The sequence below is a fragment of the Epinephelus moara genome, chromosome 16 (genome assembly GCF_006386435.1).
Source record: "Epinephelus moara isolate mb chromosome 16, YSFRI_EMoa_1.0, whole genome shotgun sequence".
NCBI classification, from domain to species: Eukaryota; Metazoa; Chordata; class Actinopteri; order Perciformes; family Serranidae; genus Epinephelus; species Epinephelus moara.
The window spans coordinates 7752293-7779181 of record NC_065521.1 but is presented as its reverse complement, the minus strand read 5'-3'; the positions used below and the strand labels follow the sequence as shown (position 1 = coordinate 7779181).

Below are 26889 nucleotides of genomic sequence, written 5' to 3'. Positions count from 1 at the left end.
TATCAATGGGGGCTGTGGGCAGGACATTGTTACGTGTGCCTGTGACTTCAGGCAGAGAGACCACTGCATCAGAGCCGAAGGAGCACGTTTTAAAATACATTTATTTTATCAATTAGTTATTAACTTTTACTATTTTTAGCAACTTGCCCAATCAGGCAAGTGAGTTGTTAGTTTACATGCCCGACCGTGAGTTTTACTTGCCCCGGGCAATTGGGTAATCCTTATTGTTGAGCCCTGGACACGATGGCATAACACCATAAATAGTATATTGTTATGTTATTATATGAAGCGTCCATCGCGCAAAATAATATGACTTTAGTTTATGAAGAGGTAAGACAGAGCCCTCTCCTCTTTCTGCTGCTCTGTGCCTTCGGACATGCACAGTGTAGGAGAGGCTTCAGTGTTGATTGGCTTCACTTGTGCCATGTAACCAATCAATGGGGGCTGTGGGCAGGACATTGTTTCACAGCTGTGCCTGTGACTTCAGGCAGAGAGACCGCTGCATCAGACCCGAAGGAGCACGTTTTAAAATACATTTATTTTGTCAATTAGTTATTAACTTTTACTATTTTTAGCAACTTACCCGATCAGGCAAGTGAGTTATTAGTTTACATGCCCGACCTTGAGTTTTACTTGCCCTGGGCAATCGGGCAATCCTTATTGTTGAGCCCTGGGCGTTGTCATGTAAATAACAAATTCCAGTACTTAAATAGGTCATAGCACAAAACAGCAGCATATGTGTCAAGTGTCAAGTGGAACGACTACCAGCACTTTTTTTCTTTTCTCAAGTGAGAAATTGGAGGTGTGGCTTGAGACTGTGTGAAATCAACCAATTGCGTGACTCTCACAGCGAATGTGTGAGAGTTGGCAGGTATGTGAATCATACAGAAGAGGAGCTGCACATCAGAAGACTGTGCTGTCCTCTGCTGGGTTAAAGAAGAAACACAAAGATGGACAGTAGGATAGATGAGTTTTTAGCTCAGAATGCAGGAAAGGATGTAAGAGAAAAGAAATAACACCATCGTCTGATGCAACTCGTCCTATTTTGTAATAACGGTTGTATTCTCTTTTTATAGAAAAACTCAAACTGCAAAAATCACACAATCTATCTTTAATAGATAAACCTCAGAAATAAATCACTAAACCAACTGGCACACACAGGAAGGAAGATTTCCTCTTCTCTGCCTTTCTGGTGTACTACTGTTTGTTTTAATATTTGGTTACTGTGTGTATGATTACTGTTTCTATGTTTGCCCAATTCAGTTTCAGCTGCAACATTTGTATTTCTTTCTAAAAGATTGTATCCGAATTTACTTGAATCTAAATGCTGATGCATAAGTTATTGCTGCTGTTGCACAACTGTTTACTTTTGTAACAAATAAATGGTTCATTGAATTAATTAGTTTTAATCTTGTTATATTTTGTCTCAGGAAAGAAAAGTGTAGTCACACCCAATGCCTTCAGTGTGTTTGTCTTGTTAAGGTTTGTAGCTTCTTAAATCAGCAATGATATCGGATCGGTATCAGGTATCGACCAATACGTAAGGCCCCACCATCGGTATCGGCATCGGAACTGAAAAAGTCGGATCGGTGCATCCCTAGTTTATACAGAATGTGCCTATTTTGGGGCAATGGGGGGCGTGAGCAAGTAACAAAACGTGTTGCTCAGCGTGTGACGTAAACGGCCTTGCTCCGAGGGAAGCCACGGCTTGTCAGTCCTTCGGCGATTCTCTCGTAAGTCGGCCCGTCCTTCACCGTCCCTGTCATTTGACGGTTAATAGCCTCTTCATTTGCGAGGACAAGGAGGGCACGCAATTCGGATAACAAATCAAAAATTTTGCTCGAGGTTGGCCCACTTGACATGCTGATGTGTTGTACTTTGGCCTATTCAAGTGCGGGAATTTGTTACATGCTGTGGGTTCTGGCCGGGCTCGGTTATAATTGTCTCAGACTTGGGTCGGGTTCGGTCAGGAAAATGCGGCCCGAGCCACGCCCTAGTGTGCTCACCTGTGTGTGTGTGTGTGTGTGTGTGTGTGTGTGTGTGTGTGCGTGCGTGCACACGTGTGTGTGTGTGTGTGTGTGTGTGTGTGTGTGTGTGTGTGTGTGTGTGTGTGTGTCTGTGCATGCGTGCGTGCGCATGTGCATGTGTCTATACAGAGAGCAGAGGAGAATTGTAAACGTACGACCATGTAGAGACAGAAATGACATGCCGTCATGTAAATAAGATAAATAACATAAGGCTGTTTAGTTTGTTCAATAAAAGGACAAAGTATAGACCTGTTCTATAGGCCTAGATATGAAGCGTCCGTAGCGCCAAATAATATAATGGTAGTTTCTAAAGAGCTAAGACAAAAAAAAAAAAATCCGCTGCTGAAATATGACTGCCGTTGCATATAGGAGAAACACTGCATGATAATGACAGTTGGCGCTTTCACAGAATATTTACACAATGAGAATATAATCAAATCAAGTGTACTTATGTATGTTTCAAAAAACAACTGGGGTTAAACCAAGAGCTGTACAAGTTAAAGTGAATGGCACGCAAATAGTAGTTAAAATTTAAAGAACTATAACAACAATAAATGGCAGTTGTGGCAACATTATATGGTAGGGCTGCTCGATTATGGAAAAAATAATCACAATTATTTTGGTCAAAATTGAAATCACGATTATGCAAACAATTATGCGGCGCACGTGATGACTTATTTACACGACGGCATGTCATTTCTGTCTCCACATGGTCGCACGTTTACAATTCTCCTCTGCTCTCTGTATTGCGCACGGCGAGTTCGGCCCTGATGTGCACACATACACACATGCGTGCACACACACACACACACACACACACACACACAGACCAACCTCTCTCTTGCTATCCCGCTACTATTTTCCACCTGCTGTTTTTGAAATCTTTGGCCATCACCTGCCCCTCACATTATTCGATTTCACCTACTTGAATGGCTTGTAGAGTGAATAGAGGAGAGGAGGGAGGGGGCAGTATTGCGCATGTGCGGCTTTCGGGTGCGTTTGATTTGCAACACAAGACAATGAGAGTAAACTGACACGAAGCGCATAATTGTTTTATGTCAATTATTTTGTTTTCATAATAGTTGAAAGCCCAAATTGTAATCTAGATTAAAATTCGATTAATCGAGCAGCCCTATTATATGTACACAAATCTAAGTCATTAAAACTGGAAATCCTGATAACATTCATAAAAGGATTCAAAATACTAAAATATCAAAAGCACTAAAAGCATCCAAGGGCCACTGAAAACACGTAGGCCTGTGTCTTCAGGTTTGTCTGTTAAGTGTCAAAGGAGGGAGAACATTTGATTTAAAGTGGAAGGCTCTTCTAGAGATTTGGAGCAGCAACTGCAAAGGCACGACCTCCCTTACCCACTGGCCTCGATCGTGGGACAGTTAAAACACCTTGTTCTAAAGATCTAAGGGGCATAGAGTTTGAGTTAGGGATGGGTATCATTGAGATTTAACGATACTGCTACTCTTATTGATACTCTTTATCGTTTTGGTACTTTATTGTTACTGTTATCTGTTCTTTGTCATTTCTGAATAATTGCTTTTGAGAAAATATATCAATCTAGAAGAATAAATTCAGGATTATTGAATATTGTAAACATAACTAAATGTTGTTTCTAGAGTAGTAACAGTAATTTTTACAACAGCAAAGTCATTATCTAAATAATATTTCTACCATGACTGTACTGAGTGAGATTTAGTTTTTATCCGTCACTGTAAGTCATTCCTCCTGTCCTCCTGTTCTCTGGGGCTATTTGTGTCAGCCAGCAGCTAAGTTTAAAATAATTTGCCCAGTTTTTATGAGTGGCAAACTAAGCTAAACAGTTAGACTACATAAAGACAGATATCATTTTAGCTTATTAGTAACAATTTGCTATGAACCAAACAACTTCACATTAGTGACGGTGGACAAGGGACCGCAGACAGAACATACTGAAAATCACTGTCTGCATGTTTATATGTTTATGCTTGTGAACAAGTGTATTAATGAAGTGTGCGTGCGTGCGTCGAAGAGCAGAGGAGAATTGTAAACGACGGTGCGCTGCTGTTAGTTGCATATAGGGGAAACACTGCTCCTTTTGGTACGAGTTCTTCTGGGTCATCGTTTACAGTTACTTCGCTTTTAGGACTCTCTCCGGCAGCCATTCTTGCCTCTAAACTTTTGTCTATGCTCTCACTGTCGCCGACTCTAGCACGCCTGTGGTGTGCAGCGGTGAAATGGGTCCCCGCTGAAACACTTTCCCGCCTCACACGTTCTGGACGTTGTTTGGGCTATTCACCGGTATTGCGGTATATGAAAAATTCATATCATAATGAAAATAAATACCGGTTTTCGGAACGAACTGGTATACCGCACAGCCCTAGTCAGCAGCATACCATTTGACCCTCTCCTCTGTGCTCTGATGGTGGGAAAGTGATGGTGAGACAGAGCTGAGGAAATACTGAGCAGAATTTGATCTGAGATTTGAGTTGGCTTATATCTTTTACAATTGAGAGGTGCTTATTTAACTGCTCTGGCTCACTAGCACAAGCACACATAACACTGCTGCATATTTGTGCCTAAGCGTCAGATATAAATGAGGCTCCTGCGTTGTAACTTCTAAACTTCGTAGTCTACTCTGCTGCTTTGTTAATCCCTCCATTATTACATCCCACCTCCTGCTCCTCAGTGGTTCAGTGTTTTTCCTCAGCTGTGTGACAGCATTTTGAATGGCCATGTACTTCCAGCAGCGTGGACTGACAGGGAATATACTGTACTGTAGACATGCTCTCTAACTTCTTCATCTGTGTGTGTTTTTCCAGGCAAAGCATGGCAATGACTGGCCCAAGCTCGTGCTCCTCCATGAGTAACCACACCAAGGAACGGGTCACTATGGCCAAAGTGACCCTGGAGAACTTCTACAGTAACCTCATCGCTCAGCACGAGGAGAGAGAGATGAGGTAACATCCACAACTTTCAGATCTGCACGTGATTTTTCAGCATTTGAACAATGACTTTTTGCAGCACTTTGCACTGCACAATTTAATTCACAGTAAAACCAACATTATAGCTGCTCCTGCTCATGAGTTCCCACACATACATCCATGTTTCAGTTTTGTGTGTGTGTTTGGGTTTCATCAGCGGGTGTGGTTTATGTCACAGTTAGGTTGAGGCAAGACCACTTCCTGTTATGACAGGTTACATCAGAGTGTAGTCATCACCACCTTTGTTTATTTAGCATGGAGGTGTGGTGATTTTTTTCTCTTTTATACAGCATCTTTTACCGCAATTTGACACTTTAATCTTCTCTCTATCTCTCCAACAGGCAGGCATAGGACCTTTCTTAGCACTGGCTGAGTCCACCTGCACATGTCCAGATTGAAAACAAAATGATTGAAATCAAATTAACATTTACACATCGACAACAGTCAGGTGCGCCGTGCTGTCCAAGGTGCTGAGTGTGTCTGGAGCAGAGCAGGTCTCTGTCTCCCCGTGCGCAGTAGTGTGAAAATCTGTGCTATTAAGTAAACTGAGAAAACATGTCTCTCATTGTTTAATAGCAGCAAAACAATAACAATATTCATCAAAGACAGAAAATCGATCTTTCTCCTTCTCTCCCTCTTTTTTCTCTGGCTCAGGTGTGTGGAATGTTTTTTTTTACCGGCAGTGAGATCATAACTTTAAAAAATGTTTGAAAGAAAAGTAACCAAAGAAAATGTGTAATACTGAATATTTCATTTGTTTACAAGGTAGTTTGAATTTTGAAACCTGTCTTATTGACCTGTTCGTAATAAATTACTTTTTTTGGACTTTATTGATAACGAAAGAGTCAAGACTCAAGCCAGCAGCAGCCACATGTAGAAAAGTGGATATACAGTGAATGTCTATACTTATGAGAAATGGCTTAACAACTAAACATTTCCTGCAATTAAACTGGTAAACTGGTTTATAAACAGTGTGCTGTGAGATCTGCCGCTGTGCACCTCACAACCGTGCGTAATAGTCATGCGTAATGACCACTCCTCGTCAGTTAGACTGCACGTCTTTCATGTTTGTCTCACTGACAGGTGGAGAGCCTACAGACAGGTACCCATTAGCTACGAGCCGCTCCGCCACTGATTGCTCTTGTCCTGTCCTCTCCCTCTTCTTTCTCTCCTGTCCTCTCTGACTATCACTAAACTCTGAGCTTAATCATTAGCTTTTAGCTTAGCAGCACTCGTAATTGAGTAGGCTTTTGAACAATGCAGGAGAAATGTTGCAGACAGTTTATATTATCAGCCTGGGCCTGGGGCTTGTTGTAACAGTAAATGGGATGTGTTGTAACTTGTGTAAGTTAAACTGTGTCTGTGTGAGTGAACATCTTACCCTGCGATGCGCGATGTGGGCAGCGGTTCCAGCCACACGCTGCTACTGCTGCCAAGCAGCCCCGCCCGTTGGAAAGAGTGTGGGATATACCACTACTAGGAATGGGAGGGGGGGACTAAATCTTTTAAGATTTAAATAGCACATTATTGCGCGATTATAATGAGCACCGCTTACATTGTGCTTTCAATAAATACTACTGCATTGTTCAAAAATTATTAATTGTGTCTGAAATGATTCTAGGGGGGTACAGCTTTACTTGAGAGGGGGACATGTCCCCCAGTAACCCCGGGATTTCAGCCCCTGGCCGTGACTATAACCACGTGATGGTCATATCACGGTCATGTGACGCCTAGCGCAGTGTTGAGATATTACCATCAGCACCACAAAGTTTTTTCAAGCCAATAAAATACTTAATTATTTATAATTTATAATTAGAATTATTGAAAAATGTGTATTTCTTGTTTCGTGTTAAGTGTTTCTACTGCCAGTGTTCTTTCATTAGTGATGGTAGTCACTGGATGTTGCAGGGGTTTTTTCTTGATATTGTTTTTGCCCTTTTGTCAGTGTAACTGATATGATGGGATGTGCATACACTACTTTGTAGCTGTAAAACAATGGTAATGGTCAGTTTTTTTCTTCAGGCAGCAGAAGCTGGAGAAAGTGATGGATCAGGAGGGCTTGGCTGATGAGGAGGTGAGTGACAGACACACGTGTCTGGGTCTGTCCCCCCTGGTAAAAAATGAACCAATCCCCTCCTGACAGTAAGCATTCATAATAATTGTCCTCACAAGTGTTTGAACCGATGTCACTTGCACAAAGATGTAGCTTGAGGAAACTGTTTTTTTCTATTTTACACCTCACAAGCAAGTAGTTTATTGATAGATTTAGGTATTATTTTATTATTTACGCATCTTTCTTTGACGAGTTAGTGCACATAACAATGTACAACTCCTGAAGTTTGCTGAGGGCAAAACACAATCTGGAAGAAGTCTGAGAAGAAAACTCAAAGGAAATAAAATCCCAGAGGCAATACAAAGCACTGATATAGTTTCAGTTGAGTTCTTTATTGTTCCATTGGGGAAAATCCAGCTTGCAGCAAAGCACAGACAAACATAACAGAAGAACAATAAAATCTATAAAAAGATGTTAAAAATGTAAATGTTGAAAATAGGATAGTATAAGACAGTGGTTGCCAACTGGTCCAGTCACAGGGTCCAGATTTCTCCTTAGTCATTTGTTGAGGGTCCCACAGTTAAATACATTCAGCGTCGTACTTGCGTTTGGCCATATTGTTGAGCTGGTTTGTTGTCTCTGTCAAGTAGCTGTCTGTTAATCACTCACTTTACAGCGGAAAATGGCACAAAGAAAATACTAAAATATACACTCTGTGCTCGAAATTTACTCTGCTTAAAAATAAAGTTTGTTTTTTTTTTCTTTTTCTTTTTTTTTAAATACAAACATGACAGGTTTGCGAGTCACTTGCAGTCCATTCGGAATGGGCTTGCAACCCACTTTTGGACCGCAACACGGGTGTAAGATAAAGTGCAATGATGCAAAATGTGAGCAAATGTGCACAGATGCAAGGTAACAATTACCTCTCGGGCAACTTAAGCATGTTTATTGCACTAGGAACAAAGCAAAATTTAAATCTGTTGGACCTTGCCCTGGGAGCCATGTATCTCTGGCCTGAAGAGACATGGTTTGAACTGGATTTGTAACAGTACTCTTTGGGGAATTTGTTATTCTTCCATTTCAGCCATCAGTGTTTCCCCTAGAATAAGAATAACTTTATTCATCCCCAAGGGGAAATTCAATTATCTGTCAGCTCATCTATTATATGTCAAAGAATTATAAAGCCTGATGGCTGTTGGTATATAGGATCTTCTGTATCTCTCTGTCCTGCATTGAAGGGAGAGGAGCCGTCCACCACAGTTTTTTTGGTCCATCAAGGTGTTGTGGAGTGGATGATCTGGGTTGTTCATAATGGCCTCAGACATCTTCAGTGTGCATCTCTCCACCACCTCCTCCAGTGTGTTCAACCTGACTCCAATCACAGAGCCAGCTCTTTTGACTAGTTTGTCCACCCACCTTGGATGGAGTTGTAGCAGCGGAGGTGAAGCACATGCACAATTTTTTTTTTTTTTTGTCACGCGTGCAAAACTTTTTTGTACACTTGCGAAGCACAGCCTGCTGGGATGTTTCTATCTATCTACTGGCACCAGAAGGGCTCTTTAGGACTTAAGTACATACAGTACATTTGTGCACAGTAATGAGCAGGTGAAATGTCTGTCTAGCTTACATATGAGGTGTCTTAAGATTTAAGAAAGTACAATTTTATTGAACAGATAAAAGTAAAAAGTCACTTGACATGCTGCTGTTTTGTGCTATGAACTATTGAAGTGCTGGAAGTTGTTATTTACGTGACAACACCTGAACGCAACACATGCTCTGCTCCAACTAAGTGTGCATACAGTGCTGTGCTGCACTGCTGTGTGAGCAGTGTGTTTGTCTGTGCATTACAGCAGTCTGTTGATGGTTATTTACACACTGTCCATAACAATAACTATGTCAGCTAACAAACTGCGCCGGGCTCGGGTCAGGTTTGGTCAGGAAAATGCTCTAGCGTGCTCACCTGTGTATGTGCGTACGTGTCTGTGTGTGTATCAAGGCAGAACTCCGCCGTGCGTGATACAGAGAGCAGAGGAGAATTGTTTACGCCTGACCATTTAGAGACAGAAATGACACGATGACATAACACAATAAATCGTATAATCCTCTCCTCTTAAATGCTTTACTCACAAGTGTGTGAATTGTCCTGGATATGAAGCATCCGTAGCGCCAGATAATATAACAGTAGTTTCTAAAGAGCTAAGACGGAAAAATAAAATAAAAATAAAGCAGCGGCGCTGCACCACTGCTAGTTGCATATAAGGGAAACACTGCCCATTCTTTGGGATAAAACCTCAAGCTGTTGCACTGCGATCACAAAATCTAAAGGTGCTTTCACACCCAACCTGTTTGATTCAGTTAGAACATACCCAGCTCCGTTTGCGCAGTTAATAGGGTTCGCTTTGGCTGGTGTGAAAGCTGTCAATCGAACTGTGGTGCGGACCAACAACCGAACTGAGATCGCTCGATAAAGTGGGTTTTAGTCTGCTTCCAAACAGACTCTGGTGCTGTTTGTTTGTGGTGTGAAAGAAAACGAACCAACCACAGGATTTAATGATAGCAGATATGTGATCTTAGCGACAGATAAACCAGTAATAAATCCATGTGCTGATTGTAAAATCGGTCGGCGATCTCTTAATTGATCCTGATAAAGGCCACATACATCCCATAACCTGTTTATGCTAATGCATACATGTAACCATGGTAACACATATGCACGTCAGTGAGGATATTTTCCCTGATTAAAAAAAACTGTTAAAACTGCCATTAATGTATCCGACTCTGTGTACTTTGTCTGTTTATTAAGTCCATTAAAAAGTGTGTGACAGTGATTCCACAGTATTAAGCCCCGAATCATTACTGTATAAGACGCCTTCATTTCATCCTGTCTCTATGTTAGTCATTATTCATAACATGTAACTGATTTGCAGTCTAATGATAGCCTCCTAATAATGCTTACAGTTAGTTATTTCTCTTTGAGCTGTTTGTGAAACCAAAGAAATAAATATTAACACTTTAGAAGCATTAAAGTGCTTCTGCAGAAACTACAGTCAGTCACCAGAATTTGATTTCCCCATGTATGTCCTGATGATGCAGAATGAAAAACGCCAATACTGTCCATTCAACAAGTTACATGTCAGTTTCTAGAACTTCACATTTACTCCTCTTGATTTGTTTGCAAAATGAAATGTCAGTGTGAACAGGATCCAAACCAAAACAAAAATGCAACAATGTATTATTTGTTCCCTCTGGTGCAACCAAATGAGCCAAATTAAATTTCTGGAGTGACTGTATAATAGGGAACTTAAGTTATTACTTAAAAATATGCTGTTCTGGATCATGTTAAGTAGCAGGTGTGCATCACGCTGGTGTACTTACAGATGATGTCTGTGCTCTGCAGAAACGTATCCGGCGTTCTCAGCACGCAAGGAAAGAGACAGAGTTTCTGCGTCTGAAACGTACTCGACTGGGTCTGGAGGACTTTGAGTCCCTGAAGGTGATTGGCCGTGGAGCTTTTGGAGAGGTAAAAACCTTTTACATTAATTTTTTATAACATGATTTTTGTGTGCCATTGTGAACCCAAGGGGTCAGCCCACCTACAAAAAATCTGCCAAATCCTGGATCACAGTAGCACAAAGGTATGAACATACTACATCCAAATATGAATGTGTTGCCTGCCCAGAAAGCTTTCTTATAGTAAGACAGCAAGGTAGTGTCAGTGTTGCTCTTGCTTAATAGTTTTCAGAGTATCCCAGTAGATCACCAAAATTGCAAGTCTGTTTGTGTTTTATATGTATGCATTGTGATATCTAAGTACACAGACACCATTAATTCCCTGAGCTAATCACTAAAATGACCTCACAGGAGTCTTACAATTTACTTTATATCCAATGGTGGAGATCAATGCTTTTCCTTGCCTGTTGACAGTCAGTAAATGTGTCCATGTATCAAAAGTCTGGAGACATAATTATAGTAGTAGCAAAGTCAGTGACTGTGATTAAAGAGTTCTTTCTCTGTCTGCTCCTCCAAGCATGGAAAATCCATCATGTATCAGCTGAAACACACGTATAATGTTTTTCTTATTGGATAAGACTGTTATTCAGTATTATTTTAAAGTATCCCGCTAAGCAAGTGTTTATTGGTATGGTTGGTATGAGCATTGTTGTTTGCCTTCAGGTTCGTTTGGTGCAGAAGAAAGATACCGGTCATGTCTATGCAATGAAGATCCTCCGCAAAGCTGACATGCTGGAGAAAGAACAGGTGAGGCAACAAAAAAACAAATCCCAAACATGCTGGAATGCTGCTGTGGCATCAGTTGGACATCTCTGAACCTGTGTGTGTCCCTGTCTGTGTGTTAGGTTGGTCATATCCGAGCTGAGCGGGACATTTTGGTAGAGGCAGATAGCCTGTGGGTGGTCAAAATGTTCTACAGCTTCCAGGATAAGATGAACCTCTACCTCATCATGGAATTCCTGCCAGGAGGTATGACCCCTTATCCTACAACACAATACTATGGAAAGACCAGAACCCATCACAAGCTAACTAACACTGACTCATTTTTAACCAGGATAGTTCGTCATGGTAGTCTAATAGCTCTTTTTGACTAAAAAGTTCTCGGAAATATGAGAGGTCATAACCTCAGGAACCGAGTTCATTCCTGTTTGCATTTCAACCACATCTAAAGAACAAAGAAGATTAGGTAAATTAGACAGATGATGAAATATCCTTTCCACTCCGCTCCTCACTAATGTAGACCAAAGTTAGTCCTTTTTATGGGGGATAGGGGATCTCTAGTGGGAGATGGCACGTCAACAGTATATGGCACCCAGAAGTGGTCTCTAGTTTGTGGTTGTAAAGTTTCATAAGGCTGTGATTATCCTAGCAGTCACATCAGGTAATTTTATATAGTGATGTTGGATTAAAAAAAAAATTCTACAATGAAATGGCTACTAATGGGGTTAATTATCATCATCACATGTGAATATAGTTGGGCTCATTGAATCCACAAGAGTCTCAGCTTTCTAGTCACACCCAATTTATGCAATTCCAAGACTGTTTAGGGACCCAGTATGCAGAAATATTCAAAAACAATAGATGAAAATAACACATTTATACTGCATGCAAAAAACTGCATGGTTTTTGCCAAAAACTTTATGGGAATATAACAGAGTGGGCATGTCTGTAAAGGGGAGACTTGTGTGCACCCATGGAATCCATTTTCATTCAGATTTCTTGATGTGAGAATTCAAGGGACCCGTGAAAATAGCCATGCCACTTTTTCCCTTGCCTAACTTTGGAGATGGTTGAATGTGGTTGGTACCACTAGATTCCTTAGGTCTTCTAGTTGCGTCTGTTTCCAGTCTGTTATAATTTAAAAACCCAGCCTGCTACAGCATCTGAAAGACTGTAATGTTTGCTGGGAACGCCACCATCCCCATGAAGTGGAAGAGGCTAGAAACTAGGGCAATGTTTGAGCGCAGTCTTTACACAGAAAACAACACAATCAGTGATGGTCATCCCTGCAAACATTACTCTCAAAGTTCCTGACCCATCAGAAAGTTTTTCTCTTTTTATCCATGGCTACAACATGATGAGCGCTGGTGTCATTGTGGTCTCTGCTGTCATGGTGCAGGAGACATGATGACCTTGCTGATGAAGAAGGACACTCTGACAGAAGAGGCCACTCAGTTCTACATAGCAGAGACGGTGCTGGCCATCGACTCCATCCACCAGCTAGGCTTCATTCACAGAGACATCAAACCAGACAACTTGCTGCTGGACTCCAGGGTGAGTCATGCAAAAATAATTCCATCAGCCATGGCTGGAGGTTTGGTCCTTATTATTTTACTGCTATGCATAGCTGTTGGTTTAAATTCTCAACACTAGTTTTGGATCCCATTGTTTTTAACATCACTGTGCTGCAGATTGTCATTCATTTTCCATAATTGCTTATCCTGTTGCGGGGGGCTGGAGCTTATCCCAGCTGACATTGGATGAGAGGTGGGGTACACCTGGACAGGTCACCAGACTATCACAAGGCTAGAGACAGACAACCAGTCACACTCACGTTCACACCTACGGTCAATATAGAGTCGCCAGTTCACCTAACCTGCATATCTTTGGACAGAAAACCCATGCTGACACGGGGAAAACATGCAAACAGGATCAAACCAGGAGCCCTCTTGCTGTGAGGCGACACTGCTAACTGCTGAACCACTGTGCCACAGACTTGATTAGTTATGATGTGTGTTTTGTGTTTCCAGGGTCATGTGAAGTTGTCTGACTTTGGTCTGTGCACGGGGCTAAAGAGGGCTCACCGCACTGAGTTCTACAAGAACCTGAACCACAGCCTGCCCAGTGACCTCAGTAAGCAAAGTCAGGCAACCCCTTCCATTTACTTCAACTGCATGCCACTCACATTTGTTGTATCTTATGATTAATTTAATTAACACCTTACATCTGTTATTTTTTTGATTTACTGTACATGCGTAGCTAAAGAGTTTGACCCTATTTATCTCCTGTTGGCTTACATCTTTTACTTAGACTGTTAAATAATTATAAAGTGATAAATCATGAATGATTCTATATTAGTTGAGACTGTGTGAAAGATGTATGGGTTTAATGCATCAGTAGGTTCACAGCTTGTTGTCGTGTCTCCACAGCTTTCCAGAACATGAACTCCAAGAGGAAAGCAGAGACCTGGAAGAGGAACAGGAGGCAGCTGGTAGGTCTGGACAGAGATGTCGAAAGCATTTTTATCATGTACATAACATATATGAATGCAGCACAATTAAAAAGAAAGCGTGTCAGTATTGCAGGTTTTTACTGTAACTGGAGACCTAAATATTTTGCAATAAACCATCTAAGTATTAGGGCTGAATAACATACCTCCATATATTCATGATATAGACTTGTGTGTCTATAGCACAATTTTTTTTTTATAATCTTGTTGACTTTTTCCTTTTGATCAGATGGTTCCTGACTTGAATCCAATTATGTCAGCATTAGACTGTGTTTTATTTAGGCAAACTTCTTGTACAGCCGCTTGTGTTCGGATTACCTTCAATATTTAAATCAGTCGAGGCTTATCTTTTAATGAAAACATTTTTTTGAATAAAATAATTTAAACAAAAACTCAGTTGAGATCAATACATTTTGTGAAGAATAACAGAAGATGAATAAGATAATCCTTTAATAGTCCCACAGCAGGGAAATTTGCAGTGTTATAGCAGCACTTTGAGATTGCTAAAATTTAAAGTGCAATACAAATAAAATGTATTATTATTATTATTATTATTATTATTCTTAAAAGGAATAATGCAATCATAAGAAAGCCTTGGCAGAAAATAATAAATGACAGTGTCAAAAAGCAAAATATGATAAGATAGACTGAATGGTTGAATGCAGAAACTAGAAGAAACTATAATGCATAAAGTTAGCGGTTTGTGGATTGGGTTCAGGTGGTGAATTAATGCATATTTTTGCAGGTTTGGTTATGTGGATTGGCTTTCATATTTGAGAGGCTTTCTGGGGTATAGGAATGAGCAGGGTGCCATCTTTGCACAAGATATCCAGCTCCTCCTCCTTCCTACATCCATGCACAGCAGTCTCCAAATTTTGGTTCAAATGTGGCTAAATCCTGATTGCAGTGTTGGGCAGTAGTGTCACTACAACTAGCGACATTACTAGTTTAACTGCATTCTCAGTAGGGCGGTGGTAACATCACTACTTTCTGGGTCAAATAGTTCTTCATTAGCAAAGTTAATTGATTGACTGAATAGCGTGGTAGCGTCCATAAAAGTTGCAAGCTCTTTTTTCACAGGAAAAGCTCTGAAGTCTCGCAGATTTTTTTTTTTTCTGTGGAGGTCTGGATAAAAGTAAGAATAATGAAACTGAGAATAAGTCATGTGACTGACGCCAGCACCACACCGAGGCATGTAGACCATAGGGATGCCACTCGTCCCGTATAATATGGAATCATCCCATATTGAAAAACAAAATGAACTGTCCCTTACAGATTCAATACAGGACTGTATTTCTGTGCTATGTTTTTACATGCGTTGAAAGACATGAAAAATACTAAACTAAAAGAGTTTCATGAGACATAGTGGAGAAATATTAAATCAGAATTTGCAGAGGAGAATGTCTCAGAAAGACAGGTCTGTCACTCAGCGTCATCGTTACAGAGACTCTGATGCTCAGAACCACCATTAGCGTGCTCACTGACCCGCTGCCTGCTTGATAAAGTTATGTGAAGGTCCCAATACACCTGAGTGTGAAGCTTTTGGAGCTTATGGATTTATAAAGCCTCACATGCCCTTGATTCTGTTTTACATATGGTCACATACATTCATTGCAGAGCTTGGCGCACATAAGCTAAGATAAGATAAACTTTATTGTCCCAAGCGGGAAATTTGTTTTGGGCACATAGTACGACATAGCTGCACAGCAGTTACAACAAACATATACAAACAAGACACACAGTAGACAACCATCAGATTTGAATAACATAATAGTGCAATAAGGACTACTGGATGAAATAAATACATCAACCTTATCATAACAGGTAAGGCTAAAAAAATAATAGCCCCTTAAGGTTGCAATAGCCCAGGAGGTAATCATAAAATGTGCAATAAAAAAACCTGTTGTATAAATAGTGCAAATAAAATGCAGTAGAGCAAATTAAACTGTTGCAAATAAAAACTAAAGTGCCAGCAGGAACGTACAAAGTGTGCAACAGGTCAATAGTCACAATAGCAGCCCTGCTCTGCCAGGGAGACACCGCTGGGCCAGCAGATGAAGAGAGTGGCATGACCACGAAAACATTACAAGAGAAAAATGCACAAGCTTTGTCTACTCTCTCACAGTGTGACATAAATTGATGCAGAAATATCCTTCAGTCAGTTTGCATATCGATTTTTGTGCCATCTCCACCACTCATATGACTTGTCAATTAAAAATATGGCAGAGACGAAGTGCAGTTTTACAGACTGTTTCACACCTACGTGGTTCTCCAACAGAGCAGTTGTCATTACGTGCGACAATTATGCACGGCTGTGGCTATTGATAGCACCCATACCGCTAATTCATCACATGTAAGCCTACCTGCAAACCATCATTGCGGTGATATTTCAATTATCACTGTAAAACGTCAGACAGATTGAAGATTAATTTATCACTCTTATATTAAAACAGACTTCAGAAATTGCTGCACAATTTAGGATAAAATCCAAAGTTTACGAACATGGAAATAATGACTCAAATACAAGCTAACTTAAAAGAATGATAATAAAATCCATCATGCATAGGCCAAATAATCAATTAGACTAAGCCTTATTAGGCTTATGAATGCACCTACAAGTAATATTTAGACAACACTGTGTAGACTGCAAAATAATAACATAGTCACTTATATTGGCAAACCTCCAAACAAGGCCTAACTCTAAATCTCCCACTGTATATTGCATGTCCACCTTGTCCCATTACTCCTACCCTGTCCATCTGCATTATGTTGCATGGACACAGTGATTCAAGGAGTTACAGAAACTACTGTTTAGACTGTTGGGTTGTGCTATCTCAGTCAATGTCTTATAGTAAATGTAAATTGAAGTATGTCTCCGATGTAACCAGTTAGAACTCAAAGTGGTGATGAGGTCTTAAAATGTAGGCTGTGAGAATTTTCTTAAAAAAAGTTCCTAAAAGGTTTACATTTAGGATTCATGCACATAGCCTCCCTGTCTTGCCTCTTCCAACCAAACATTTTGCCCATGTCTATGATCTGATGTTTTTTATCTTTGATATAACTGATGCAGCTGTAAACTAGAGCAACATAGGACTTTGAACTCGATGAATAAAACCCCCCAACACAAATTAGTGCATAAAAAATAGCCAGAATGCAGGAGATGAAGTGTCTCACTCTCAAAATCTCCTGGGGGAGGACCTGCAGACCTCCCTCTCGATTTCTTTCCCCTGGGCATGGGGCCACTACGAAGGTGTCCCTTATTTTTACACATTGAAGGTGGCAACCCTAGCAGATGAGGGAAGCATTTCCGCATGACATCACATAATAATCCTTAAGGTTATTCTGCTTACTGCTTTTGCTATTGGCTTCTCTTGGCAAGACCCGCCCTACTGGCCCACGTCTCTTACGTGTCTTGCCCCTTATACTAAACAGTTCAGTTTTTGCCTGCCTATTTGTTTGGCTGACATTTTCTCTTATCACTGAGATCACCAGTGTTGGGAATGTTACTTTAAAAAAGTAATTAGTTATAGTTACTTGTTGTTGTTTGACCTGAAAGCAAACAGCCTCTGATGGTCTTTCTGTTGTTCCCTGCTCCTGCTTCTCCCTGACAGGCTTTCTCCACAGTGGGAACACCAGACTACATTGCTCCAGAGGTCTTCATGCAAAATGGATACAACAAGCTCTGTGATTGGTGGAGCCTTGGTGTCATCATGTATGAGATGCTGATAGGTAATGACTTGATGGCATGATGGAACAGTATCCACCTTATTAACCTTCAGACCAGGCCAGGTGATGTCTAAAGGATTCTTGGTGTTTTTGCTGCAGGGTACCCTCCGTTCTGCTCAGAGACTCCTCAGGAGACATACAGGAAAGTGATGAACTGGCGAGAGACGCTGACCTTTCCTCCAGAAGTGCCTATATCAGAGAAGGCCAAAGACCTGATCCTCAGGCAGGAACACACCTCTGTTCATCTTTCATCACTCTCACTTGTGCCATAGACCTTCACTGTGTTTAAATGCACACTAATATGCCACTATTACTCTGAGTATGACAAAATTCTGAATTTGATGTAGGTCATGTAAATGGGGTCATCCCTATGTTTCCCAGGTTCTATGTTCCCCACTCAATCAAAAAGGGTTCTATGTTTCCTGCTTGGTTGAGCGGGGAACATAGAACCTTTTTTGCAGGGTTAAGTGGGGAACATAGAACCCGGGAAACATAGAACCCGGGAAACATAGATACGCTCCCATGTAAATAGCATATTCAGTTCAGATTTTTCAAATTAGGCCTTTTTCTAAATTTAGCATTTTCCGATTAAGACATGACAGATATACCGATATATTTGGGTTTTAATAGCATTCTTTGGGCATGTTTACTGCGCATTAGGAATATGTGTCTCAGTTGCAGCTTTAGTGCAGTTTGCAATACATGGCAAATACACAAGATTGAATCATTTTATCCCTATTACAGACCAGAAAATAGTACAGACTTCTATTTTGATTGTATTTCATCATGTATAAGTATAGGTTACTCTTCATTATGGGAATTTAGTTGTGTTAGTTGTGTCTAGTCGGAAGGAGAAACACACATACAAAAGACTTGGATATCAACAGGTTTTTGGATATTTGCACATATTGCAACACAACAGGAAGGAAAGAGGGAGGCTGTGTTTGCAGGGACCAACTACTCTAGGAAGCAGGAGTATTAGTGGAATATAAGGGCAAAAAAAATTATATTTTGTGCATATAAACACGGCCAATAATGCAATCATTTGTCACATGACTTGGACTCTAGTCAAACTCAAGTTGCTAATTTGATCACTTCATTTTGGACTTGACAGAATCAAAAAAGAATTGCAACTTGACTTGGACTGTAACACCAATGACTGGTAACTTTACTTGGACTTGAGTCTTTTGACTTGAAAAATACTTGATGCCTTCTCCCCAAGCCCAAAGATGAAAAAGTATGTGATGGACAAAGTGATTCATTTCCTATATTAACTTACATTAATGCTGTTCATTCCCTGCAAGTTAACACTTTATTTCCCAGATCCACTTTGTTTGAACCAAAGCAGCATCCAATCAAGCTGCAGGAGAGAGCCATGTAGAACTGATGTTACATTACTGAGCACCAGTTAAAAAGAATTAGACCAAATCTAATTTTGTATGCGAACAGCAAAGCTTAGTTTATGCTCAACGCAGTCGCGCGCAGCACGCTGGTGCTTCAAGAGGTCGCTCACCTCCAGGATTTTGAAACTTTTCGCAAGCTGCGCTAGTGTTGCTCAGTTCAAACTTGAGGGAAGACTAGCTGAAGTGCATCTCTTCATCTACAGCCTGCGTTGGCTTCACAAGCTGGCTGTGTTCCCCAGTCAGATATCTCGCTACATGTAACGGGCGGACAGACCATCTTCTTTGCAATGCTTTTGTCTGGTCAAAAGCCATAAACATAACAATTCCTCCTCCTCTGCAATCCATACTTTTTCGTGCCACCATCATTGCTATTTACATTGTTTTCCACTTGCTTCCACTTCTGTTTTTTGCCTGCCTCTACTACTTCCTATAGTATTTTTTCTCTACCGCCCCCTGTCTTTGCCACGAATACTGCAACGTAGAATGCGTCAAGTATAAATGCCCTCGCACTCTGTTGAGGTGCGTGCACAATCCGCGAACGGAGCCAGGCGAAGGTATAACTGAGGCTTAAGTTGAGCCTGCTATTATCATAGTTAGCAAGCTGAAGCTTAGCCAACGTTAGATTAGCAGCTAACTTTTCAACAAAGCCTTTTTTAACAAATACACATTTTAAAAAGCAGTGATGATTTTTGGAAATTTAATCTTATTATTCTGTTGTTAAAATGGTGTTATGTTTAAGACTTTGGACTTCACTTGGGACTTGACAGTCTTGACTTTAGTGCATAGACTAGAGATTAACTTGAGACTTGCAAAACATTGACCTGGTCCCACCTCTGTTTGTCAGTCATCCATATCAGTGATGGCACCTGTTCTTTAAATTCACAATGGTTGCATTTTTAATTTTGAATTTGACTATGTCAAAGTTATCTAAGAGCCAGTGACACCACAATATTTTGTACTGAGTTGTTGAATGTGTATGATATTAAGTGAACACATACTGTGGGCAGGTTCTGTTGTGAGGAGGAACACAGGATTGGTGCAGCGGGTGTGGAGGAGATCAAGTCCAATCCTTTCTTTGAGGGGGTGGACTACGACCATATCAGGTAGGGACTGTTATCACATGTTCATGTCAAAGTGATAATCACAAGTCTTTTTCATGTCAAATAAAATGCTGTACGTTCTTGCTCCATTGGTCTTTTAACAGTCAGAATCTTTAGCTGTGTTTTAAGTATTTTTGCTCACAGTATCTCAAACTACATTTGGATTGGTTCCTCATTTTTCACAGACCTCTATTTTGATTGTATATTATTATGTATAAGTATAGGTTACTCTTCATTATGGGAATTTAGTTGTGATAATTACACCAACAGATCATTATGATAGAAAGTAAACCGTTTGTATTTGATGTATCTGGTAATGGATGTGGTTTGCAGAGAACTGTCTGGGTCAGGATGCAGCTGATTGTCAGTTAGCCTGCCCTTTGGCTGGTTTGATCTCAAGGACTTGTTGCTCTGACAGTAGTATACATTAAGCCAGCTTTGAAGAACCAAAAAAATTCAGACTTGTGTCAAACTTCCTCTCTAATATGTATAACCGTGTTATCCACATACAAAGAACAGCACCCTGGTCTGGTCTGATATCCTCAGCTCTGAGTCAACTTTTTACATTCTGCTTCAGTTAGTCAGCTGAGTCAAGCCAGACTTTTCACAGTAAGACACATCTCTCTGGTGTTAAGTGGTACAGATCTTGTGCTTGTTTTGGTGACTGTCACGTGTGAAAACTTGTCACCTTTTGTCAAATATTGCTATTTCGAATCCAAAGTAGATTATTTGTGAGACTTGTTGAGATCCACTAAATTTTAGAAAAGGGTGGGGACGGGGGTTTCAGCAAGGACAGAGTCAAGGGGAGTTACATGAGGTCACTTTTTGACTGCCCACATGCCTTAAGATAAGAATCTCTCACTGTGGTGTTATGATCATGCATGGAATCAAGCATCAAGAAAGCATATCAAGCATGGGACTCTTAATTAGCTTGAGGTTGAGTTCTGATTTAGTGAATGCTGGCCATCATAATTTGGATGGAACATTTGGAGTCACATTTACTGTTGGTTGTAGAGAATACTGAATTAAAGCATGAGGTTAAAATGATTTAGCCCCACTGCAATGTGCCTTCACATATGCATTTTAGTCAGTCCCTTGTGCCTGCTCTGTATAAACAATGGCCAGTGAGCCACAGCTGAATGTTAAACATTTTTTAAAAGAAATAAATGAAATGTAGACAATTAGCTAAATGGACCTAGGTAACGTTTGATGTAGTTAAAGGGAGCGCTTGTTACAGTAATCTTAAGCCCCATTTCCACCAAGCACTTCAGTATGTTTCAGTTCAGCTCGGTACGTCTTTTTCAGTTTCCACTGTGAAAAGTTGTGGATGGTTACCAATAGAACTGTTCCATACTATCCCCATCATTGGTCACCCCTCTGTTGGGGTACCTAGCACACAGATCTGGTACTAAAAAGTGGAGCTGTGAACACTGCAGTCGCTTAATTAGTGAATAGTGGATGGTCACTCTGTCTCAGGGCTGAGTTGTGGCTGGTTTTGAGGCTTATGTAACCACTGTTCATACCTTCTTACATATATTAGTAAACTATAACTGTTAAATGAAAGGATGATGTGCTGCCTCTCACAGCAGCTGTAGAAAAAAAATAATGTAACCCACTGGGACAACTCCGGCAACTTTTTTTTAAGATATTTTTTGGGGCATTTTGAGCCTTTATTTGACAGGACAGACAAGTGTGAAAGGGGGAGAGAGAGAGGGAGTGACATGCAGCAAAGGGCCACAGGCTGGAGTTGAACCCGGGCCGCTGCGGCAACAGCTTTGTAGATGGGGCGCCTGCTCTACCACTAAGCCACCGACACCCCAACTCCGGCAACTTTAAGGTGGAATGTGTACTTGTAATGTTACTCAATGCATGAGCAGACAACATGAATCCATCAGCACACTTTAAATTTCAATATGACAACTTTGACCATTCCATTAGTTTTTATTGTCTCTCTTGGATGACATACACTTTTAGTAATAAGTGGATCTTCAAGCATTTAAAAAAATATATATTAATTTTGACCGGATTATGTGAACTGCATATATTCTAGTCCTCACTTGGGAAAAAAAAGTGTTGTAGTGTCGTTCCGGTGGGCTACAGCAACACTAATCCCCTGCACTTGCCTGAGAAGGACTAAATGCACACAAACCCACTATTTTTAAACATCCCATGGAGAGAGAGACTCTCACTGCAGCCTGTTCTATTTTGTTTTGAAAATGTCGGTGTGCAACCCTGTTCTGTGGACGATACAAGAGGTGCAGACTTCCCTCTGTGTCACCGGTGATGAGGAAATACAGCAAATGCTGGATGGAGCAGTGAGTGAGGACAACCCCGCCCACATCTAAGAGTACTGTCTGTGGTGGAAATGCTAAACAGACCTAGGTTCTAGGTACCATGTCTGAAGTGTTACTTTTGCTTCCAATGGTTCCATACCGAAAGTGTTTGGTGGAAACCACTGAACACGACAGAAACTAAATTGAAATGACCTTGTGACTTATCTTTTAGTTATAGTGCTTGTGAAACTGATTTTATAAACGTCATATTTAAGCCCTGTCTTTTAACTGACTAAACAGCAATTGCCGTAAAGAGCAAAGACCACATTACTTATTATTACATATATTTACTGGCCTTAATGCAGTACAATGTACTTGGATACAATGGATACAATTTTGGAGCTAGCTTTGCACTGTCTTGTCTGTTCTTTTTTTTTTTTTTTTTTTCCAAGTGCCCTGAATTGATGTTCATTACATTACTTTTGTACCGGTAAAATTATTCTTTATTCCTAGGTTGAGTTTATCCCTTTATCCATATGCTGGAATCAACTGGAAATCCACAACTTTAAAGCTGATATTAAAAAAAAAAAAATTCTTCCTTGGTGAGGGGCATGCCCCTAGACCCCCGTAGGAGATTTGCATCTTTATCACCTCTTTCACCCCTGATTAGTTTGCACCCCTGGATTGAGAAATGGGTAGTAAACCCTGGATTACTGATGATACAGGTTTATCTGAAATGTAACAACTAGTCTATGGCACTAACCTGAGCAATCATTGTTGCGTGGCCTGTTCTTTGTACTTTGTTTTCTTAAATCCATGCTGACATGTTAGCCAGCTCAGATGATCTACTGATTCCAAGTTCTGAAATGCAAAGCTCACTTCGGCAACCTTTCCAACTATTTCCTCCAACTTTATTTGCTTTCCAGAGAGAGACCTGCTGCCATTCCCATAGAGATCAAAAGCATTGACGACACCTCAAACTTTGATGAGTTCCCTGATTCAGATATCCTCACACCGACAGGTACGCTGCTTGTATCGGTTCAGCACCTTCCATATATTGTGTTGTTGTGACGTTGTGATATGTGAAATAATTAAGACCTCTTTTTTTCTTCTTCTCCTACAGCCGCCCCAGTTTCCAACCAGACTGAGGCTGACCTGAAGAACAAGGACTGGGTCTTCATCAACTACACCTACAAACGCTTCGAAGGCCTGACCGCTCGAGGAGCTATTCCGTCCTACATGAAGTCAGGGAAGAGATGAACACTTTGAGACAGGCTTTTATCCAACATCACCATGAAACCTGAAAGATTCGTCCAAACCCCTGCTGTCTGAGAACCTTCAGCCCTGAAAGGAGAACTGTGTCTGTTCTCTGTCTTACCTGAGTGATGAGGATTCTTGTCACACGGGACTCTGCAAATAATAAAGGGGCTCAATTTCATCCGTTGCTTTCCGGGAACTGCTGCCTTCATTTCTGCAGGTCTTCCATTTCTCTGATGCTTCCAAGGGTACCTTTCTATTTTCTGCTCACACATGAAGGCTGAACTGGGATTAAAGTAACTAGGATTGTCTCCACTTGCCTTTTCCACCAGCGGATGCAGTGGGATGTCTTCACTCCTGATACCAGCATCCATTACATTCCCTCTCTATAAACCAGCACCAGTCTGTTGGACCTACCAAGGGCTCTTCTCCTTTCAGACCAGGGCATCCACTCCACTCACCCTTTTTAAGTTGACTTATCAACTCAAACATTGCATTAAGTCGTCACTTGAAGTGAATCAGGTGCTCTTCAGGGATTCTGTCCAAACGTTTTCTCGTTGTTTCCTACAAGAGCTCACTATGAGGCTTCTCTAAAGTGCTGCTGGCTTCTGACCTAACCAAAGACAGTGAGCTGAATCATGTTTCTGCTTGATCTTGCCGTCATGTCACTTACTGTAACTTCCAGTTGTAGTTTTATAGATTCATAATTGCGAGTTTTGCTTGTTGGAAAGTGTGAATATATGAGTGATGCATTTTGTGGAACAAACACAAGAGTCTTGTTACATTTTCACAATGACCCACTTTTGTTGAATTATCTTTAGCACCTTATGTGATGTTGGATCCAGCTCCAGTACAGTCAGGCCTACAGCTCACTGGATTGGGTGTTTTTATTGGACTGGAAAGTACACATGGATTTGATGGGAGTGAGGGCTGTACATCAAAACTAAAGATTTAATGCCGTGAACATGTTGTATATTCAGATATTTACTCTCACCATGGTGGGGAAGCTTAGATCATCATAAAACAGAACATCTTCTCATACAAACGTAAACTAATGCAATTCTCTCACACTTAGCAACTGTTTAAAGCGGTTTGACCCTCTCCACCTGTTTAATAGTATACTGAATGGATCCATCACTGTAGTGCAGACGCGTACAGCTGAAACTCACTGCAGCCTGCAGGTCAAAGCCTTCACCTCACCGGGTGGGAGTGTGAACAAGATTTAGTGTGGACTTCCTTTTTAAATGTAGAAGCACAGGGCTAAATATCTTCCAGTGAACACAATATCCAAAATGCTGTCATTTCAAACGAATGTAAATGAAGATTCATGGAGAAAAGTTTTTTGCCACAATAATTCCAAAATGCTGTTTGTGTGAATGTAGCCTGGACAATACATTTTTTTCTTTTATCAGTGTCCTGGCACATGAGGTATAAGTATGGAAGCCCATTTCCCCCAAAAATCAAGGACAAAAAGTAAAGACAGAGTAAGAAATGGAGAATAAATTAAAAATGAAAACAGCAATCTAATGTAAACAATTATGTGCAAATTGATTTTTATAATATTGACAGTTTTATGATTTTAAATTTAGTCCAAACTGTCTAATTCAAATTTTGACATACCTTTATTAGTTTGAATTTGTCAAACTGTGTTTGACTTTGTAGTTTGACTTTGTCAAACTGAGTCAAAGTTGGGACTTAAATAAGTGTTTTTCATCATAATCTTGAATCAGAAACTGCATTTACTGAGTAGTTCTTACTAAATGCATGGAGTACGACATAACGGTGACATAGTAAATCTAATAATTTAGTTTTATGTAAAAATACCGTAAAAAACTTCAATTAAAAGCCCAGTCCCTTTCATTGGCCCGGTGTGGCTACACATTTTGACAAAAAAAGGCCTGTTTCAATTAAATGGACTGCACTTGTATAGCACCTTTCTAGTCTTCTGACCACTCAAAGCGCTTTTACGCTACTGAGTCACATACACCCATTGACACACACATTCACACACATACACTGGTGGCTGAAGACTAATTTTTATACAAGTAAAATTCATACTGGTTTAAAGAAACAATTTGATTGTATTCCCTGATCTTTGCTGAGCAAGTTTTGTGTAAAGGGAATTAAAGGCCTGTTCCAAATATAAGGCTGTTGATTTCAGTGATTTAGGCAAATAATAGCCTGGGCTAGTAATTGAAGTTTTACAGTACATTTTTAGTTGGCTGGTAAAATGATCAATTTTGTCTTTACATGTCAAAATGATTAGTAAAACCATATCTAGAGATTTACAAGGTCAAAATTTTACATGATTTCACACAATTTTGACTTTAAAAGATCACATTAAAGATGACTTAATATTTTATAACTACAGCTTCAAAAGTAACTTAAAAAAAATGCACTTTTTGTCATTCTCATCTTTTTTTTGTTCTTTTCTTGGCAGGAATGGGTTTCCATATACAACTGTTGAGTCTGAAGGGTTTTCCTGTAGTCTGTTATATAAACTTAGTGTATTCAGGTAGTGTGTAGATAAAGCTCAGCACATTGTAACGCATTAGAAAAGCACGCAGTGGAGCTTGTTTTCTCTGGCAGAGGTCACTCTGTTATTGGAATGCTCCTGCTCTGCATGTCTTTACCAAACAGCAGATGGGTCAGCTTAAAGCAATAGAGCACATGGAATGACTTTTATTAATGATGCCACTCTGTGTGTGTGTGTGGGTGTGTGTGTGTGTGTGTGTGTGGGTGTGTGTGTGTATGTGTGTGATCGTGCTCAGTACAAACGACGTAATGTTGGATTGCTTGAAGATGTGTATGTTGTTTTCCACAAGTGATGCTCAGATGTGTGTGTGCTCTGCTCGTGTCATCATGTACCAGAGTCAGAAGTGAGGGATTTTGGGAAGGTGGGTGTACATTATTTAAACCACTGTTCTCTTTGTAGCGTGTGGCTGTTATATTGTTTTCTGCTATTTGACAATGAAATACTCTGCACTTCATGTCTTATGTCCTCCTTCACAACATTTGGCTGAATGATGGTGTGTAGCATGTAATGCCTTAATTGGGATTCAGGTGGTGTGAGTAACTCAAAGATAACTCTTCAGGATTTTTGGTTACTGTTTGGGTTGAGTTTTAACGATGCTGTGCTTTAGCCAATCACAATGGAGGGGGCGGGGCCGAGACGTGCAGGTGTCCCCAGGAAATGTGTACCTACAGAAACAGCAAGCTCCACGTCTATGGCAACCGCTCCACCCAAAACGCCGTCTCGTCAACGTAAAAAAAATATTTTTAGTTACAACATGATTGAGCTAACTGCAGTAATTTCATGTCGTATCTGACAACAGG

The 26889-nt window shown here is 40.5% G+C and overlaps 1 protein-coding gene across 2 annotated transcripts in view; it reads left to right on the top strand.

Moving 5' to 3' along the window:
- stk38a (serine/threonine kinase 38a) overlaps positions 1 to 26543 on the top strand; it is a 33378-nt gene extending 6835 nt beyond the window's left edge. Inside the window, exons 2-14 of one of the 2 annotated variants that reach the window (XM_050064666.1) lie at positions 4841 to 4978; positions 7025 to 7076; positions 10453 to 10575; positions 11229 to 11312; positions 11411 to 11534; positions 12685 to 12839; positions 13316 to 13418; positions 13715 to 13776; positions 17406 to 17523; positions 17620 to 17743; positions 19931 to 20026; positions 23223 to 23317; positions 23420 to 26543. In XM_050064666.1, coding sequence (XP_049920623.1) covers positions 4848 to 4978; positions 7025 to 7076; positions 10453 to 10575; positions 11229 to 11312; positions 11411 to 11534; positions 12685 to 12839; positions 13316 to 13418; positions 13715 to 13776; positions 17406 to 17523; positions 17620 to 17743; positions 19931 to 20026; positions 23223 to 23317; positions 23420 to 23556 — 1404 coding nt within the window. In that variant the 5' untranslated portion in view covers positions 4841 to 4847 and the 3' untranslated portion in view covers positions 23557 to 26543. Of the gene's footprint in view, positions 1 to 4840; positions 4979 to 7024; positions 7077 to 10452; positions 10576 to 11228; positions 11313 to 11410; positions 11535 to 12684; positions 12840 to 13315; positions 13428 to 13714; positions 13777 to 17405; positions 17524 to 17619; positions 17744 to 19930; positions 20027 to 23222; positions 23318 to 23419 lie in introns of both variants that reach the window. The other variant, XM_050064665.1, reaches the window with a different exon arrangement.
- The last annotated feature ends 346 nt before the right edge of the window (positions 26544 to 26889 follow it).